The 20039-nt window shown below is 31.8% G+C and overlaps 2 protein-coding genes across 4 annotated transcripts; one reads left to right on the forward strand and one right to left on the reverse strand.

Annotated features, from left to right (window-relative positions):
• The first annotated feature begins 662 nt into the window (after positions 1-662).
• Positions 663-5686, forward strand: LOC120069002. The gene is made up of 5 exons (XM_039020653.1): positions 663-1126; positions 1708-1838; positions 3739-3864; positions 4024-4151; positions 5044-5686. The coding sequence occupies exons 1-5, from the start codon at positions 913-915 to the stop codon at positions 5354-5356; spliced, it is 912 nt and encodes a 303-aa protein (XP_038876581.1). The 5' UTR covers positions 663-912; the 3' UTR covers positions 5357-5686.
• A 3495-nt stretch (positions 5687-9181) lies between these two features.
• On the reverse strand, positions 9182-17558 carry LOC120068998 (protein CYCLOPS-like). Of its 3 annotated transcripts, none has more exons than XM_039020643.1 (12): positions 17214-17558; positions 16181-16644; positions 15231-15283; positions 14147-14269; positions 13925-13973; positions 13794-13846; positions 12445-13118; positions 12167-12210; positions 12013-12058; positions 11089-11137; positions 10635-10763; positions 9182-9496 (listed from the first exon to the last, which is right to left on the reverse strand). In XM_039020643.1, exons 2-12 carry the CDS (start codon positions 16364-16366, stop codon positions 9373-9375), a joined length of 1530 nt encoding a protein of 509 aa, XP_038876571.1. In that variant the 5' UTR covers positions 16367-16644; positions 17214-17558; the 3' UTR covers positions 9182-9372. The 3 variants fall into 3 exon arrangements, 2 of the variants coding, with proteins under 2 accessions (XP_038876571.1, XP_038876570.1); XM_039020642.1 differs by having other exon boundaries at positions 16181-16775; XR_005479415.1 differs by having other exon boundaries at positions 9364-9496; positions 11058-11137; positions 16181-16775.
• Positions 17559-20039: the final 2481 nt, after the last annotated feature.

A 20039-nucleotide genomic window follows, 5' to 3' on the forward strand; every position in this document is an offset into this window, starting at 1 on the left:
ATTTACTGTTATTGTTATATACGAAGGTCAAACATTAATGGTAATAGAAACGGTAATAGTAAATATGTCAAAATTCATAATTTTTCCTATATAATAGTCACAATAATGATAATTATAACAGTCATGGTAATGATTGACATAATTTCTACATGCATTAGATTGAGCACACTCCACTCGTCAATCAATTTGCGTTTTTTATTATAGATTTTAAAGTGGGCCCATGTGTCATACGAATACCGAACACGAGTAAACAATACCAAAAGTAATCAAACGAGACCTACTTTTCACATTGCTATTGATTTATTACCTTTTCACTAAGTTAGATGTGACCTAAGTTTAACTATTTTTCATCACTATTAAAAGTAATTTTAAATTTTTACTTCATAATTATTTAAAATTAGTGAAAAAATCAGGTTAAAAATATAAATGATAAAATCTAGGGTCAAGTTAAAACAAAACTTAAATTTTAAAAATAAAATTGTAATATTTTGAAATATCCCAACTAAATTGAAATCAAACTCAAAATAGTTTGAAAAAATATAATTGGAAATGAAACTAAAATTTCATTTTATTTATTAACCATCGAAAAATTTTCGCTATAAATATGAAAAGGCCACGTGGCCTGTCGCCATGGAATTATAAATCTTTTTAAAGTTCTAATACATTGTCCAAACATTCATAAAGTCCAAAAAAGAAAAAGAAGAAAAAAGAAAAAAGAAAACAAGAAAAGAAAAGAGTCGATCGTCTCCCCTCTCTTCTGCAAAATAAAATCTAATCTTTCACCTGGTCAAAGGGACTCCGATCACCGGATAGATGTTTCCGGTGGCCGGAGCTATCGTCTCTTCACAACTTAGAACTTTGTGCCGTACATCACAGAAATCGGAGTGATTAGCTTTCAATTTCAGTACTCTGATGGATTCTGAGGACGATGAGGTCTCTACCTCTGAGAGGACGACGAAGGGAGGTTTTCTAGCTTTAACTATGCGATGGTGTGCCGCGCTTTTGCTTCCAGTAGTTTCATTTTTTTTTGTGACTCTATCGTTGAGTTTAGTTGCAATTTTTGTCGCCAATTCGTCAATTACAAGTCCCATTTCTTTGCGCTCTCAGTGCAAGATTGTTTCCAGCAGTGAGTTTTTCTTTTGCATCTTCTATTTTAGTTTGTTTTCAAATCAATTTTGATAGTTTTGGTTTTGGAAGTGACGAGGACGTCCTGCTGAATACTGAGTCTGAGACTATCTGACATTGAAATAGTAGGTTCTATCATCTAGGTGTTTATAATCACAGAATGATTTGTAGACTGTTCTAAGGTTGGTCTATATATCTTCTCGTGAATCTCGTGACTATGGATATAACTATTATTTTATTTTGTAAACAATGAATCTCGTTATCGAGTTAGCGGATGGAGTAATATATGTACAAACTTATCTTAGAATTGACTCCGTTTTCTGGATAATCTAAAAACTAAGTCAGATATCAATGACCATATAACAGAAACGACGGTATTCTGAAAGTGCAACATTATCTTCTCGATTAGGGGAAGTATTAGAAATTGTTTAGAGTTTAGATATTTTGATTCATAATAAACTTGGGGTTTTAACTGCTGTCAGCTCTCATTTCATATTCATGGTATTTCGTTATTCTTTTAGTCTTCTATGAAAAGAGGCAGTTGGCTTCACCACCTATTCTGAGTGATTTTTCTTTTGGCAGGTGTGGACCTTAGGTCATCTAAGGTTTGTGAACTTGGGCTACTGAATTATAAAGCCAAGAATGTTTTCTATCCCTATGAAAGAAATAAGTTTAGATGTCGTTATGATTACTACTGGGCGTCAGTGTTCAAGGTTAAAATGATTTATTCTCAGCTATATCTCTTTGGCATTTTTGCTTCAATACACAACTTAATACTTATCTTCTGGCAATAACCTTGTGCTATTATGAATTTGTTTATGAGACATCATACAATGACGTAAATTTCTAACCATGTTGAAGATTTGTGTTTCTTCTTTTCATGCCCACGACTCATCAATGAATTCTGATTTTTTTTTTTGATATATAGATTGCTAATTGATACCTTATTCTTTAATTATAGGGTTGCATTTGCTTTACATGTCATTTTACAATATTTATTGAGCAATATTATGGATTTAGTTCCTTTAGAAGTCTTTGAACATTTTTGGGAAGCAATGAATTATGGACACAACATGGGACTTAGATATGACACAACAATGACATGATTATGTCCCATTTTTAAGAAACTAGGACATGGACACCGCAAAGATACATCCAATAAATATAATTTTAAAAAATTATACACTTTACACATTATTGCTTTAATGATACTCAACTATGAAAGGCGTTTGCTTCTAGTAAAAACCTTTTTATTCAAGGGGGGGAGGATGATATTTATCCAAATTGTACTCAATGGGATGGGATACCGACTTACTTTCTGATTGTGTTAAACATTGTCTCTGTTTTCAACTTTGAGAAAACTATGAGCAATTTTCTATTGGAAAGAGTTGAATGAGGGAGGGGATGCTCGTCCAATTAGGTGGGAGGTAGTCTCATGGTTGATTGATCAAGATGGGTTGGGTCTAAGTAATCTGAGACTTTTTTACAAGGTTCTGCTAGCTAAATGGTTGTAATGATCGTTGTAATGATCCCATGTGGAATCAAACTTTCTGTGGCATGAGGTCAGTGCGATTAAGTATGGTCCTTGTCCTGTTTTAAGGCATTTTCAAAAAATTCTTGAGTCTCTTTCTTCAAGGAAGACTCGAGTTCACTTTTCTAGGAAAATTGTTGGGTGGCTAATGAATTGGTGTATTGCTTCTTCTTAATATGCCTATACTCTTAATATTTGGTGGAGGCTTGATACTTTTGGGATCAATACGATCATTTTATTTTTTACTTGATTAGGCCTACATCTGTTGTTTTTCTGTCAAAACCTAACTCAGAACGCAAAAGCGTTGGTTGAATGCAGTTAGTGCACCTTTTTTTTGGAGTTTTGGGTAGAAAGAAGGACTCTCCAAGGTGTCATAGGCGGTAAATTTGGGATATTATTGTCGTTGTTTCTTCTTCTTGAGCACTCTTTCCAAATGCTTGAGCACTCTTCTTCTTTTTTTTTTTTTTTTTTTAAACTTATGGGTTCCTTGGGTCTTCCATTTGTAGGTTCAGTAATTCAATCAATTCTTTGTTCCTTGCAAATTAAAAGAAAAGGAAATACAAAACCTCTGAATGTCTGATAGTGACCAACAAGCGTTTTTTTATTACTAATTCAATTCTCCATGCATATCCTCCACGCTCAAATCGTGTTATATGATAGTTAAAGTATACCAATGAAAAGTCTGAAGTAAGATCAGAAAGGAGACATCAGCGAGATGATCAGAATGGAGTTCCTAAAATTGCAAGTTTGATGTAAGCAAGATTAAGCCAGTGTTAGTCCTTGCATTCTTCTTTAGGAACCATGTGATCCAAAGTTGTTGACATGATGAGTGTTGAATGCTTGTATGTTGCTTCTCTCAGTTTTTGTCGCACCTAGTATCAAACACCTCTAAATTTGGTACTATATTACTGTTTATCCTGATTTGGTACTATTATAATTTTTTTCAATAATTTTTTTAATGTATTTGTCCCTGCCCTTCTTAGAATTCAAGAACACAGGTGTACAACCTATAGAATAGATCTTTTTTAAGTAAGCCCGTCCCCTACTCTTCTTTATTTATTCTTCTTCTTTCACAATTTTAGGTTGAAATGAAGGATCATTTTTCTGGCAAGTCTCGGGTTGCTTTGGCAGAGGCTCCAAATGAGGCTCTTCCTCATAAATGCAGGCCTAATTTTGGTGCTGCATGGTTGGCTAAATATAAATTCAAGGTGCACTAGCAATGGATCTCACCCATGATTGATTTTACTGCATAGATTGAAGTCCTTAGATTATTCTGTTTACAAAGGACGCAGATAAGGTATTCACCATCTTAACCAGTTTCTGTTTTATTTACTTCTAAGATACTTCTTATGTCGTTCTTTGACTAGGTGAATGAAACATATGACTGCTGGTACTCATCTGGCATTTCCAAAGTGAGCTTAGACTATGATGGCTTTTCCAGTTGTCAAGCTCAAGAACCTACAAAAATTGAGATGATTAAAAGATACTACTTCCTGTAAGTTCTTTTACCAACATTTTCCAGTCCGAATTATGTTACTTCTTGTGGCTTGGAAAAAAGGAATAACTTGTTAATTTTTGCAGATAGTAATGACTTCTTATATATATATATATATATATATATATTGTCTCTTTTCATCTTGGATATTAGGACGAGTTTGGGCTTGTTGGATCTTTCTAGTTGACTTGCTAGATTAACCACGATCACATCTCTATTAACATTTGGAAGAATATGCACCATTGAACTGAAGAACTCATGGTTTATCGCATCTCTTACCGTAGTTTTCACCCTTCATATAACGATTGACATCTAGTGTTAATAATCCTTTTCTTCCATGTCGAAATCTTGATACATTTAGAAACTCGGTAAAATGTGAAATTCTTGCTCCTATCCGGGGTGTTACATAATCTAACTGCTGATGATGTTTTCTTTTGGTATAATCAGCCGGAAGATTTAGCAATATATTAACTTACACTTATGTTTCTGTATCACGTACAATGACTTAGAGTTCCTAAGAAAAAGTTCCAGATGGTTTAGTAGCATGATGGGAATGAAATTGGGCTAGAAGCGGGAATATTATTAAGGGTACATTAGTATTTAACTAAGGAGTTGTTTGTGGAGACTAATTATAAATAGAGTGAGTGGGGAGGAATGGAGGCAGGCAATTGTTTTGTCGGATTAGGACCTAAGTTAGTATACTCGGAGGGAGGACTCCAAATACCTCAACTACTTGATTCCCTTATCTTTTATATTTGAACACATTTGTATTCTCTTGGTCTAGTAATGAAATACCAATAACTATAAAGTATATCATGTTTGAATCTAACTGGGATTTGCGGTGACATTCATTTATCTAAAAAGAAATGATTGTCTTTCTATTGGTTTACAGGTGCACAAAAATATTGCTATCTTGGTATTCTAACAAGGAAAGAGCTATATTTTGGAGGTGGGATATGTTGGCTGGACTCGTGACTGGTTTCTTGACTTCGTTGATCACCATTACTGTCTTAAGGATTCTACAGCCACTGATTCCTTGGATGCTAAGGTATTTCACAGTAAGATTTTTTAACCACCTGAATCGTGCTTGTTTTCTGGTAGCATACTTCTCCTTTGTAGGTTGGTTAATTATCCAATATGGAAAAAGGCTTAGCCTTCCTGAGATTTTCAATATTCTAAAAAGTAGACTGTGGTCCTCAAATTGATCAAATGAAAGTTTGGATCGTGGAGTGTCAAAATTTGAGACAACAGAAAGTAAATGTAGCCTTTTTCCAGTGGATCGATACGATACCGGGTAACTGGTTGGTTAGAAATTACCAAATTACGGCTGTTTGTAGAAATATGTATGATGTCCTTATTGATGAGATAACGTTGTAACTTCTTATATGTGAAAATTTGATACAAGAAGAAGAATATGGATTTACCTTACACACGATTACAGAAACTATTCTCAAGTTTTCTGGACTGGGTTTGCTATTATTTCATGAGTTCAAGGTAACAATCTCTTTCCAAAATGGAAAGTATGGATAACGGTTTTTACTAGGAGAGCAATAACTTTGTTTGAGGACCTAGTTCCTATTATATAATCATGTATGCCATAGGGATTTGTTTGTTTGGTTCATGGGCTGGTGTTCACTTTACATTAAATATAAATGCAAGGAATGAAGGTGGAAAGAAACTGCATTATTTATTTTATTTATTATATATATATTTTTTTATATTTATTCATTGGAAAGATTCCAATTAAACACATTTATACTCGATTTGAACTAATTAGCATAACTTTGTGAAAAGTAATCGAGTCTAAACACAAAAGTCCTCCAGATATTTTGTGAATCTCATGTGTGCGTCTTTCGTAAAGCCTCGGGACTTTTTCATTATTTTTAAAATATAGTTATAATTAGGAGTTTTCATTTTTCTTATTAAATAAAAACATAAAATTTACTAAGTGTAAATGCAAAAAATTTCTTGGTACTTAGGGGTCTTTATCTTTATATTTCACTTTCAACTATGCTCTCTTCTTTATCTAGCACTTTTATATATAGTGCGTCTCACGAAAAACAACCTGTACCTTGTACTTAAGCTCCAGAAGACTATTGCACTTTATCGTGCCTCGAGTTTTAAAAAACATTGATCCCAACGTAAAAGTGAGAGATTTAAATCTCTAAATGAAAAAAAAAAGGTCAAATCAATTGAACTTTACTAATTAACCAAAACCTTGGGTTGTCCACATGTGCACGTGCATTTGTAAGTAATGAGAGTAAGAAGTTATGAAGTTTAGGGAGTTTTGAACTTTTGGGATACACAGCGTTGGGAGTTGATAAGATATAAAATTAATGTTTTTTTAGTAATGAGACCCATCAACTCCTTGGACCAAATAAAGAATAGAGTTCACAAATCCTACTTTCCAACTCTTACATTTAAACTCCTTAAGTCAAACACACACTAAATGTTTCAAAATTACCATTGGTACAAAAATCTTTTGCAAACATAAATTATGTTATATGTTTTCAGGTTCACTGAATTCAACAAATATGTGTTCGATACACAATCCAAATTCTATTTCTGAAAATTGTTTTCGAATTTTACGATTTGAACAACGTAAATTTTGAAAGTAACATTTTTATGTTTTCATTGTATTTAGATTTTGAATTTTAAATTTTAAAATGTAGAATCGTATTAAGATAAAAATATATAGAAATACAATGTCACGTTATGAACTCAATTCATTTTTTAAAAGCTAAAATATATATTAAGTAATTAATTTTTAAATTATATAGGCCTCATTTGGTAATTATTTTGTTCTTGATTTTTGTTTTTGAAAATTAAGTCTATGAACACTACTTTTACGTCCAAATTTCTTTCTTCGTTATCTACTTTTCATCAATGGTTTAAAAAACCAAGCCAAATTTTGAGAACTAACAAAGTGGCTTTCAAAAAGTTGTTTTTAAGAAAAATGCAAATCACTATAAGAAATGTAGATGGTATAGAAACAAAAAAAACCAATATCAAACAAAGTCATAATATTACAAATTAATAATTGTACAATTTTTTTCAGTACTAAAAAAGAATTGTTGTCAATTAATATTTAGTGAGTAATTATAAGTACTAGTTTTATAATTAATAAATATAGTATCAAACACATCTTAAACAATTGTTTAAATTAAAATCAAATTTATGAATATGCTACCAAACATATATATGAAAACATAAATATAACTCTATTTTTATTGAATCTATTGACTTCAAATTTATGTTTTCATATTCCTAATAACTCGTAGAAATACAAATTATTTTGCCTTCTTATGCAAACAATCATATTTTGCAATATGTGTTTATAAAACCAATAATCCTTGAAAAGTATAAAATTTGTGACTTTTAGATGCATGATTCAAATGAAATGAAGAAGAAACCAATAAAAGAAATAAGTTACAGCCATGAGATGAGATGAAATACAACAAATAGAATACAATAAACGCGTGAGCAGTGGAAGTCAACTCAACCTAACAAGTTGGTAGTTAATATGAGACGTTCGTAGCAAAGTCAATGGATCTCTGATGCGAAGCAGACGGCAACAGGGTATGGAATTTAATGTGAGGTGTTAGCATAATCATTAGAGAGAGACTAGGAACCTTCCTTTCGACACCTATAAATAGCCCTTTGAAGATGGAAGAAAACACAGATTTTTCTACCATCGAAAGAGGTCGGAACTTTGTCAAACTTCCACTCTAAATCCACCATAACCACCACTTCTTCGAACTTTTCTTTGAAGAATTCTAGGTGAAAAGCTTGGAGTTCTTCTCTGAAAAAGGAGAGAGAGACCTTCACACCATTGCAACCTAAGTGAAGCAGCCACCACTTGAGGCCAAAGGGAGCAAGATATTGTGTCGGGCTTGACATTATCAATTCTAGTTTTCCTTACATTCTTTTCACCATCTTTATTTGTATTAAGTTTTTAGGGATTGAAAAACACTTCCATCTTAATATGAATGCACTTTCTTCCCTATTCTTTCCACCTTATCTCTTTTCATAAACATGAGAAGTTAATTCTTAATGGGTTGAGAAAGATAAACTAACATTTTTTACTAAATTATGCATAAGTAGACATTCATCTTGTTTAATGCATGCAAAATGAGCACTAAGATCAAATCAAGAGATTGGTCTAAGTAGGAAATTGAGATCAAATTGAAAGATTGGTCTAAATAGTTAATAATCACCTACTTGAGAAAGTATGAGATTATGGAACTCATTAAACAAGAATAGAGGTAACTTTAGAGACAAAGTTAACCAATTGCAATCAAAACTCATCCATCTTAGAAATAGGACACTGTGGCTCAAAACATTGAGAGGTGAAATTTATTATTTGGTGAGTTTATCGCATGAACGCATGACTTATGCACTGTTTAAGAAAATGTTAGTGAACCTTTCTTTAATCCTATTTAAACATTGATATTTATCCATTCTCAATGCATATTGCTTCATTTAGTACATGTAATTGTCATCATATCCATATCATCATCCATTCCACCATTAGTGTAAGTACTCTATTAATTAGTAAACATCACTTTCATCGCACACTTTCATCAACAACCTATTGCATCAAGATCAAACAATTAGTTCATCATCATTTAGTCGTATGTCCCTATGATCGACCTCATATCTCATTGAGAATGCTCTAATTAGGCTTCCATTTGAGTTTTGTTAGAGAAAACATTGCATTTAGAGCAACACATTCATCTGATTTAGGAATTAGGGCACAACACAACATTCATCGCATCTTTTAGAAACGCAACAATTCCCTACCAAACAAGTCCTTTTTTTAACCAATGATTTATGACATCTGCTCAACTGTTCAACGACTTTGGGAGTCGAACAATCCAATATAAGCCAAAACCACTGACTCAGAACACAATTCATAAATTATGAGCTTTACAATATGCTAGCCGATTGAAAAAAAATACACTCACCTGCCTGTACTTATCTTTGGTCATACAATGTTTTGGACAATCAAATATGTCTCAACACTCAAGTATCAAATAACCAATTTACTATGTTTGTGAAGTTTTTGAGAGTTACAAGTACAAGGAGTTGTTATGTCCCAAAACTACTAATGCAATTAATTGTTAGACCCTTCCTGAAGTTTTGCTTATAGTTAAGCGTAGCCTTAACATAATTTGATTAACATAAGGGTCTCAATCCCATAAAGTGTCGATATGAATTCTTACATTCTTCCAGATTCTGAAAGAATCCTCTCAATCTCTTCAAGTAGGCGTTCTTTTTCATCTGCCAAATCCTCATTCTGCTTCTGAAGATCCTCTATCTGCTTAGTCTGCTCAGAATCCTTCCTGTATTCAGTATCAAGAACTTGGTCCTTAAATCTTTATAATTCAGAAAAATCAAAAGCAAGAGATAAGATGAATGAAGTCAATTTCTTGAAAATGTTGTAGAAATCAGAATCACAGGAGAATTTCAACAGTTAGCTATTCCTTTCAGCAAACAGAATATCATCATGCTATATAAGCTTTTATAACAGTTGATACATCAGAACTCAAGTCTTCACCAAGTATAACCAAATTACTACATACTTCACGGAAAGAGTTGGTCTAGATTGAGTTTCTATGTGCTAAAAAACATTTTTTTTCCAAAAAAAATCATTCCAAACAAATTCAAGTGATGATATTACTCCATGCAAAATAAAAATTTTCAGATACATTTAAATATATATTCATTTGTAGTATGGTTCTGAGCTGTCTGTGGATGTAATTTATTACGGAAAAGTGTATCGTCCCAACTTTGACGTGTTATTGTCATAAAACATGAGATCCTTATCGGGCTTACAAAAGCTCGACAACATTATAAATGGAAAAATATATATATCTACTACAAAATTTTGATATTGTATTGATTAATGCTTCAATCTAATAATTGTATCAATTTAAGCCCTCAAAACTTTCATAAGGGAATTAATTTAGGTCCTCCTTTGGTAATTTATAACTATTTTCACTTGAGTTGAATTAAAATTAACTCAACCACCTAAATATAATCAATCTTCTCTCAATATCCTGAATAAGGAAAGAAAAATAGAGGAAGAAGAAAGGGAAAAAAAACAACTTATATTAACAAAAGCCGCTGCATATCATTTGATTCCAGCATTTCTCTATAATATTTCATTAATCTTTGCATTTAGAGGAGTCTTATACAGGTGTGAAAATTGTGTATTAGTGATTTTAAAATGGAACTTATCAAAAGGTCTAAATTGATTCACTAGTACAAGTTCTGAATTTTATTTAGAAAAAAAAAACAATTTCATTCATATAATGAAATGAATGAAATTTCAAGAATTTAACTCATACAATAATTAATTTGGAGTTTTGATTTACGGGATATAAATTGATTTTTTTTTCTTTTCAAATACAAAAGTAGAAGGGCTTAAATACCTCTAGTATTCTGTTGAAACCTAGTTAATATAATTGGTGTTGTTACCTATTCATAAAGGACAAATTGAGTTTTAATGATCGCACTTCCTTCTCAAGAGTCTCACACCGCTTCAGAACTGATTGCATATCTGACGGAATAGTTGGTGTCATATTTCTTTCCTTCGCCTCTGCCATTCTGCACTTCCAGTGTTTGAGAATGAGTTGAGTTAAGATTGGCACACAAATACGCAATAATAAAATAACCTATCACTTTCCCTAAATTGATGAGTACTAAACTAAATTTGCATCTAATCAATTTCGAGAATTGAACTTTGTCGTCATAAGCACAGCAAGTTTCTTGCTCTAGTCTCATGATAACACCCAAATCTAAGCATCATTTTGCCTAACTGCACTAACAATTTTCACACCCGTAGAAAACTAGCGACAGAGATTGAAATTCTATATTACAAAATAGGTAGAAAACGAATACCGTCCCCAATATGAAGAGATCTTTAACATACTTTCGTGATCGCTCCACCCGGCGTTTCTTTGTGGGATCCCCTTTGTCCACTGCCAGAATTTCAATGGTTATGGAAGGTATTTTGCTTACATTATTAATCAATTACAACCTTAGAACATTCAGTAAAATATTAAGCAACAATAAACTTAGAGAGAAATAAAGGTTAAGCATATTATCGTGAAGTAATCCATGTTTTCTACAAGTTGTTCCCAAGAAGGTGATTGTACTATGAACGTCTCTAGACATTACTAAACGGAAGACTACATCAGCCAGTAGATTATAATTAGTTTAGAATGTTACATTAGGACTCATTTGTAATCTTGTGCTGTGTTTGGCTGGAAAAAAATAGGATGTTTAGAGGGGGTGACCGTCTTGGACTCTTGGGACATTCTTTGGAAAAATATTAGGTTTAATACTTCCTGGTGAGCGGTGATCTATGGTCTTTTGTAATTATCAGTTAGGTGTTTTTTTTTTGGTCTGAAGTCTTTTTGTAGGTTGAGGCTCTTCTTGTGCTGTTATTCTGTATATCCAAGTATATCTTTTCATGCTTCTTAATCAAAGTTTGATTTTTTTAGAAAAGACAAGAAAAGAAAAAAGAAACTCCTTTGCCCATTATCTGAGGGGGCCTTTTTAAATATAAAAAAAATATATATTTAAAATTATTTACACTTTATAGAAAAATGTTCCAAAAGTGCTAGACTTTTGGAACTTTTTGTTATGAAGTATAAATATTTTTGGGATTTTTCTATTTATAAGAATTTTCCTTATCTTGAGGCCTATGATTGGAAATGCATAGGTTTATCCTTGTGCAAGGCTAGTCTTCTATGTATCATTCCAATTTTATTGGATTTCCAGTTTATTGGATGTCCCAGAGGATCAGAAATCAAAGGTATATTTCATTGTAGTTTAAAACATAAGTAATTACCTGAAGCAGCTGATGTTACGGACCCATAACGAACTAGACTCCCCCTCTGCAATAAATGACAAAATAGACAGCAAACGAAGCTTATTATGACTAAAAACTTGTAACAAAAATAGCTTAATTTGTAAAGTTTTAACCTGGTTGAAAGAGAGCGCACCTTTCTATCATCTTTTAGGTTGTCTATTATTCTCTCTCTGAAATCTGCAGTTCCATAGAATGAACTTGACTTGAAAATAAAAATAAAAAATAAAAACTCATTTCCTTGAGCAAGGAAAAATAGCTTTGCCAATCAAGAACCTTCCTAACCATTGGCATGAGCTAGGGAAAATCTAAAATTATCACCAGACATGCATCCATGTACAAGGCCAACGAGGTTAGAATAGAAATCGCCAACAACAGAAAAACACAACCTATATCATTGTACAGATTGGCTACCTTTAGATCGAGATCCATTTTCTAAACCTCGACTGCCTGCAACTTGTTTCCTTGAGCTCTCACCGTTGCTATGAGTTTGAGTTGAATTGCTAGGACCATCACATGGTTCAAATCCAGATGAAACTACTGCTGCTGCTGCAGAAGATTCACTTTGAGAAGGTTCTTGAGAAACTCTGCCTGACTGGATGGGATTTACAGGATTTACAAAAGCTTCAAAACCAAGATCTACTGATCTATTATCCTTGACTTGAACAGAAGAGAATTCATGAAGACAGTTTGGTATTTGATGTATATAATTGTCACTACTTCTATTGAAACTAGGGTTGCCAATAGTTTCTTGAGCACAAAAATGTGCGTTTGAACTATCCTCCAGCGCCTCTTTATCAATCTGGTTATTTAGCTTCTTCCGTTCTAATGTGCCCTTTAGCATATTCACAACAGAAGAAATTTTATCTACATCATACATGTTAGATGCATTGAATATTGATGACGATGAATTGGATGGGGATACAAATGTTGCAGGCTGGTTTGGAATCTCACAAGTAGAAAGGTCATTGAAGCTCAGCGAATTTGTAATATCTAGTTTCATGGCATTGACTCCATGCCCAGACAAGTCATACATGGACTCCATACCAAATAAGGTTTGATTGTTTTGCATTGCAGCATACCTCCTCCTAGACACCATTAAAAAATAAGGCAATGAAAAACAGACAAGTATAAGAGCTCACCCACATAATTGAAACTTAAAAACACGTTTATTTCATCATGAGCTTGCAATGACAAAATGTCCGGCACGACAAATTTTTATTCAAAAAATGGGTTCACATGAATGGAACATTCCCATTTCCATTGTGAAATCGTTGAATTTGAAAAGACTCAGGCAAATATCCTTTGGTCCACTGGTGTGTATGCCCTTCTTTGGAGATTATGATTTGAAAAAAGAAAAGAAAAAGAAATGCAAGAACTTTCATGATCAAGAAACTAATCGGGACAATTTTTTGGGGATTTAGTCGGTTTTGCTTCTACTTGGTCTTCATCTTCATTTTTTTTAGCCTAACTCAAATCTACACCAATTAGACTTCTTTTTTGTTACCAGTTGATGTGTGGGGCTATCTCATCTCTCCTTTCTCATATTCTCTCTCTTGAAAGTTATGTTTCTTAACCAAAAAAATAAATAAATTTACAATTTCAATTTGGATTTGGAAATCAAGTTCCGGTAATTTCTGTTAAGGGAAAAAACTTGAAATAATCTAAAAAAATTTATTCTCGAGTGCTTTAAAGATGACATATATATCTAAAAAAAACGTTCAATATCATCATGGTGAAAGATTAGTCCATACTGTGATTACCTTAGCTCAGATGATCGACTTCTTGTCATGGGTTGAGAACTATGGAACCATGCCTGCAAAAAAAAAAATACTGAGATATTAAAAGATTGTGATTTTTTATAACTTATGTTTTGAAGAGAAGATAAACAAACCTTAGCAAGATATAGGTTACTACCTTGCACTTCACTTTCCACAACATTCCTGGAAGAAGTTCAAAAAGTCAAAACATATAAATCATCCAACAGACAAAGGAGGGAGGCTGAAATATTTCATGGGAATTCATTTGTACCTCGACTAATTTGAGGTACAAACAAACTCCCATGAAATATTACCAATAGCACAAGAGCTGTGGTTCAGAAAATTGAAAAGCAAACCTGAACGCTTGTTGATGAACTCCTGGGACTTCATCAACCGTGGATGCACCTTCATTGCTTATTCTCTTCTGATGCTTTCCCACATACTGAGGACTAGACAGATCAACAATCTCAGATGAAATCCTGCAAATATAATAAAAATAATAATAAAAGAGATGGAAGTACTGATAAGATTTATTGAAGTTTATAGTTTGGGCAAAGATAATGGAAGATGATGAGAGCCACATCTCCAAGCAAGGACGCTCTTTTAAAACTTGAATGGTGCAACTTAATTATCATCATAATTGATAGACAATTACACTTGAAAAATGAAACATACCTTGATAACACAACCCCTTTCTCTAAGACAATAAACTATTGACATGTGCGTATACCCACTATGATCTTGGTGGAAATTTTTTAAAAAAATCGATCTTATAATGATTTTACCAAAAGGAAATATAAAAATTTACACACAACAATGTTAATTTGTACTATTTGGAACTCCCATTTTCTTTTCTGATTTTATATTTAGAACTTATACTTTAGTGAGTCTATCACATTTGATCCCAAAAAAAGTTCCATGTGCCAGAGTCTATTGAACTCCATACTTTTACGTCGACTAAGTAATAAGTTTGCACAGTACTGTGCCTGGGAAATCCAATCGTATCTATCAATTGATCCATAAAGGGGTTCATGAAGATCATTATGCAGATCAGCCCGGACCATAAAGAGAAAATAAGTTCTACTCATTGTCCAAAACAAACAGATGCTTCTGTTTTGACCTTATTTGCAACTATCAGTACCAAACATCCAATTAAAACTAATTACTATTTTTAAAAAAAAAAAAAAAAACATAACTTTTCATTGATAAAATGAAAAGACACTAATGTTCAAAGATATAATAATCTTCAAGATGATAGAGAAAATGCGAAAAAACAAAAGGAGAAAAAATATTGAGATACGAGGATAAAACAAATAAAACTAATAACTGCTGCTGATATTTGATTGGGCAATTGAGAACCGATCATGATCAAGACAAGGCATCTAACATATTCACCCTCATAAGCCTTTTGTTGTAGCTGTACTAATTTAACATACCAACCTTCTTGATGCCTGTCGAGTGCGATAAGGGGGGCCTGATAAGTTGTTGACATTCTGAAAAAAGAAATGTATCAACAAAAATATTCATACAAGTTCCCGGGATACGTGATGTAAGTTACAGTCAAGAAAAAGATCAATCAAGCATAATGAAAAGATATAGAAATGTTAGTGTGTTATACTAACAAAGTTGAATGGTTAATGTTAATGTTTCTTACTCAACGGTGGCAGATATTGTACCAGCTTATCAATATAATCCAAATAAATTTAACTGAATTGTCTGGAGACAGACAGCTACACTTCTTTGATTGAAGAAAAAAAAATATTACAACATAAGTATCATGTCTCCATAAATACTGATCTGTCCAGATTTCTTCTAACATCAGACTTATTTCCATTAGGCTAGGAAGCATGAACATGAAGTTGCATCAAGAGTCAATTATCCAACAGCTCATTTTGGTTTTTCTGACACATGAAATATCACAAATATGATCTTGAAAATCAAGAGTTGGGTCATTCATGAATTATGCCCACCAGAATATCTGATATTATCAATTTATCATTTGCTGATTTGTCTCTTTTCAACGAGGTTTCTTTTCTTTGCAAATTTGTTTAAAAGTGTGAACAGGGCAAACTACAACTGAGAGCCCTTCCATTATGAAATTTTTTCCAGAGGAAATATTATAATTGGAAGTACTAGACCATAGTTTAATAGGAAAAGACACTGCATTAAGATGACTACATACAAAAAATTCCATCCAGGGGGATGACCCAAACTTTTATCATTTCCATGCCATTCGTTGGACCCAGTAAAACTTAATAAACAGTAACTATAATATCAACAATTCTCAAGCAGATTAAATTTCTTGAAATGATAATTCTTGAACATATTAAGCTTTATCTTTACTTTCAACCACAAGTAAACAAAGACAAAAAGGTAATAGAGCTGCTTGCCTCTCCATTTGTTAGCCAGCTTTTGAAAAGTTCCTCACTATCTGTACGGAAGCTCTGAGAAAGATTTTTAAATCCCATCATCTCCATGGTTGGTGTTGACATTCCGATCGAGTTTTCCACCCATGATTTAAGAAATAGCTCCTCACTTGCGTTTCTATATAATTCTGATACACTCCTTCCTTCCATCTTTATGATAATATATTTACTCCAATGTTTGAATCTTTTTGAGACAGAAAGAAGCCTAAGTTCTACATATAAAAAAAGGGCTTAAAAAGGATCATTTGCGGAGGCTACCCTTTGAAATTTCATAAATTTGGGGTAGGGTATTCAGTTTGCTCTTCTGAGAACCCCAAAACTTTTCTTGAAGAGCACATATCGTAAGAAATAATCATCCTTTCCAAGATGCTTCAACTCTTTCTACCCAGAAGAATAATTGGAAACCCTTCAAGCCAGACTCTAATATCCTAAGAAGAATATCAGCACTTGAGACTACAAGTCGAATATCACAAACACAAAAAGGAGCAATTATTCAACCAAAAATTATGATTGAACATGTCTCCACAATAGTGACAAGGAGTTGAGAACTTCCCCAAGCCTGCCAAACCACAAAGATTGACTTCATATGAATCGAGAGTTGACAACCAAACTCCACAATACCGTCCAAGCAATATCACAACCAGCTAGGCCGGTAAGAACTAACAACAGACGTAATCAAAATGTGTGCATTTGGGGATGCTGAAAAAGCATATATTATTGCTCATTCAAATTTCTCCAGCAAATAGTAGGCACATAGATATGATTTAAAAAGATTTGAGGCGTCAATTAATATTAGGTTTTGTTGAAGATTCCAATGTCATTATTTGTCATTTTACATATATTATAAGACGCAATTTCTTCCCTATTGGGCGTAGTTGTAGTTGAAAAGCAATACCCACAATATTTAATCCCTCAATCAAACAAGCAGAAGCGGACTTATTCCATCAATACAATAATATAAGCAGAAAAGTATACTGAAGAAATTGAGAATACTCACGAGATAGAGCCAGATCGTGATGACGACATGAAAATGACCAATATCAAGGGTTTGTATATTCAAATATGAAGCTGTTGAAATGGCGCTTTCATGATAAAGCGTTTGTTTTAGAAGAAGGCAGTTCGAGGGCCAGAAAGAAGCCGATGCCTTCGATCAATGAGCGAATTACGCGGTTTCTCGTTCAGATTCTTCACATTGTCCTTCGATTGAGGTCTTGGATTTTCCATTGTTAATGAATTCTTTAAACAAATCTTCAACATCGCCTTTTGCTCCTCTGGATGAAGGAATTCTTGGTCTTCGTCTCCTCTCGAGTAAACAGTTGATGAGTTGAAGCATGGCGGCAAGTGAAGCTTTTGAATAAAAAAGAAAACAATAATGGATAATTTCTAGGGGGTTTTTAAAATATAGAAAAATTGAGAAAACTATTTATGCAAATAGCAAAATTTAATCATTTTTTTATAAAGACACGTAGACTATCAACTAATAGAAGTTTATCATTTATATTATGTGATAGACGTCAATAGAATTTATCAATGTTTGTCAGTATTTTTTTTTTAATTTATGTAAATAGTTTGACATTTTTTTTTAACATTTTTCTAATTTTTTCTAATAGCAATAACTAGAACTTTTAGATTAAGAATTAAGCATATAACAAGAATTTAAATAATGGTAAATTTATGAGTCACAGGTTCATCGCTAACGTCTATTAGACTCCAAAAATTAGATCGAAATTTTGCTATATCGGTAAAAAAAAAAAAAATAATAAATTATATTGTGTTGTATATACTAATATTTTGGGTCTATTTTATATATCTACAACTTCCTTTAATTTCTAATAGTACTCCTAACTTTAAAAAAAAAATCATTTTTAGTTCGTTGGTTGACTTTTAATTGTAAAGACTCTTATATAAACAATAATTTAGTTCGTAGATTTTAATGGTAAAGACTTATATAAACAATAATTTAGTTCGTAGATTTTAATTTGAAAAATACTACTAAGATAAAATTTCTTACATATATATAATTATATATTGATCAGCTAATTAAAGTTAAGTTTGTTTATAATCATGAAGATTAAGTCTAATGAAAATTGATGATGGAGTTTGAGGAGATTTGTTTTACTAAGAGTTGTTGCAAATTTTGGGATTAAATCGTTGAAGGACAAAATTATTACACGTTTGAAAGTAGACGATTAAATCAAAGTTTAGAGACTAAATCATTACTCCTATGAAAGTTTAGGGACAAAAATTAATTTACTTGAATTTTTAAGTTTCTAAATTTTAAAGGTGTCTAATAGATTATTTAGGCTTCGGCTAGTAACTATTTGATTTTTTAAATATTAAGCATATTTCCTCGCAATACATTATAATGTTTTGCATATTTTAAGTAGAAGAGTTGAATTCTTAGCCAAATTTCAAAAAACAAAAATACGTTCTCAATTTGTTTTAGTTAAAAATTTAGCTTGATTTTTAAAAACTTAAATAAAAAATAGATAACAAAGCAAAAAATTAGAGATTGAAGAAATATTTACTATTTATAGACTTAATTCTCATGTAAAAAAATGTAATATATGAATATATTTCAAAATTTATAATAAAAATGTAAATAAATGACAATTTTTTTTTAAAAAAAAAATATCAATAATAAACTAGTCGTGATGATTAAATTTAGTAAAAATACAAAGTCTAAAATTAGATAATTAAAATTTAAAAAAAAAATAAAATTGAACTAATTTTAAAATAGAAAACCAGAATGATATTTTAATGCGAATTTATATAAATCTAATAGTCAATATCAACAAATTTTTGATTAGGCCGTCGCCTCTCTTTCATCCTTATTATATATAAAATCATAAAGATTGACGTGATTGATTGACTAACTCCCTCTCACATCAAAATATATTAATTTGGAAAAGGTAAAATTTGTCATTTAATTTGAGATGATACGTTGGATTACGTTGGGATTATTGGGGTTCACTTGAATACATTTATCACATAGTATAAAAATTGAAAATTTGATCAATTGGATGGTTTGAAAACAATAAACTAGATTGTCAGAAAATAATAATAATAAATTAGAAAAAATGATATTGATAATTTTTATTCAGGAAATAATAACATTAAAGCTAATTCAGAAAAGAAAAAACAATGATATTGATAATTTTTATGAAATTTGAGAATGTTATTCCATATAAACTTTTAAATTGGTCAACTTTATTTATTGTAAAATTTATTTTATTTAAATTAATGAATTTAGGAAGAATTTTACATTTTTTGAGATTAAAATTACTGGTTGATATATGAAATGAACGAAGGATTAAAATTGCAATACTTATATAAGATAAGTCGAAATTGATTGAAATCTAAAGTAGTTCAATCTCATCACAAACAAAGCTAAAGAATGGAATAACGAAATACAAGTTCAAGGAGTATGAGTAATTGAGAATGAGGAGAGCGGTTGAAGAAAGGCTCGTGCTTCATAAATCGCCTCTAATTTCATTTCAGAAAGAAAAAGAGCCCGTGATAGCCTTCACCAAGAATGGAAGAATCAGACTCAACTACAAAATTCTGAATTCTAAGACTAGTTGTTGAGGATAAAATATGAGAAATAGCAACCTAAAGATTTAAAAAAATATATATTTTTTATTTATGGATTTTGAGTTTAGCTTGGTTCATAGATTTTAAAATGTTACACTTTTACTTTTGACCTTTGAATTTAATTTTTCATTAGTCCATATATTTCAAAAAGTCATCTAGGCCCAACACTTCGACGGAATACACAAACTTAACACCCATTTGCCCAAACTTTAAAATATAATACAAAAGA

Source organism: Benincasa hispida, unplaced genomic scaffold (assembly GCF_009727055.1).
Source record: "Benincasa hispida cultivar B227 unplaced genomic scaffold, ASM972705v1 Contig179, whole genome shotgun sequence".
In the NCBI taxonomy this organism is placed as follows: Eukaryota; Viridiplantae; Streptophyta; class Magnoliopsida; order Cucurbitales; family Cucurbitaceae; genus Benincasa; species Benincasa hispida.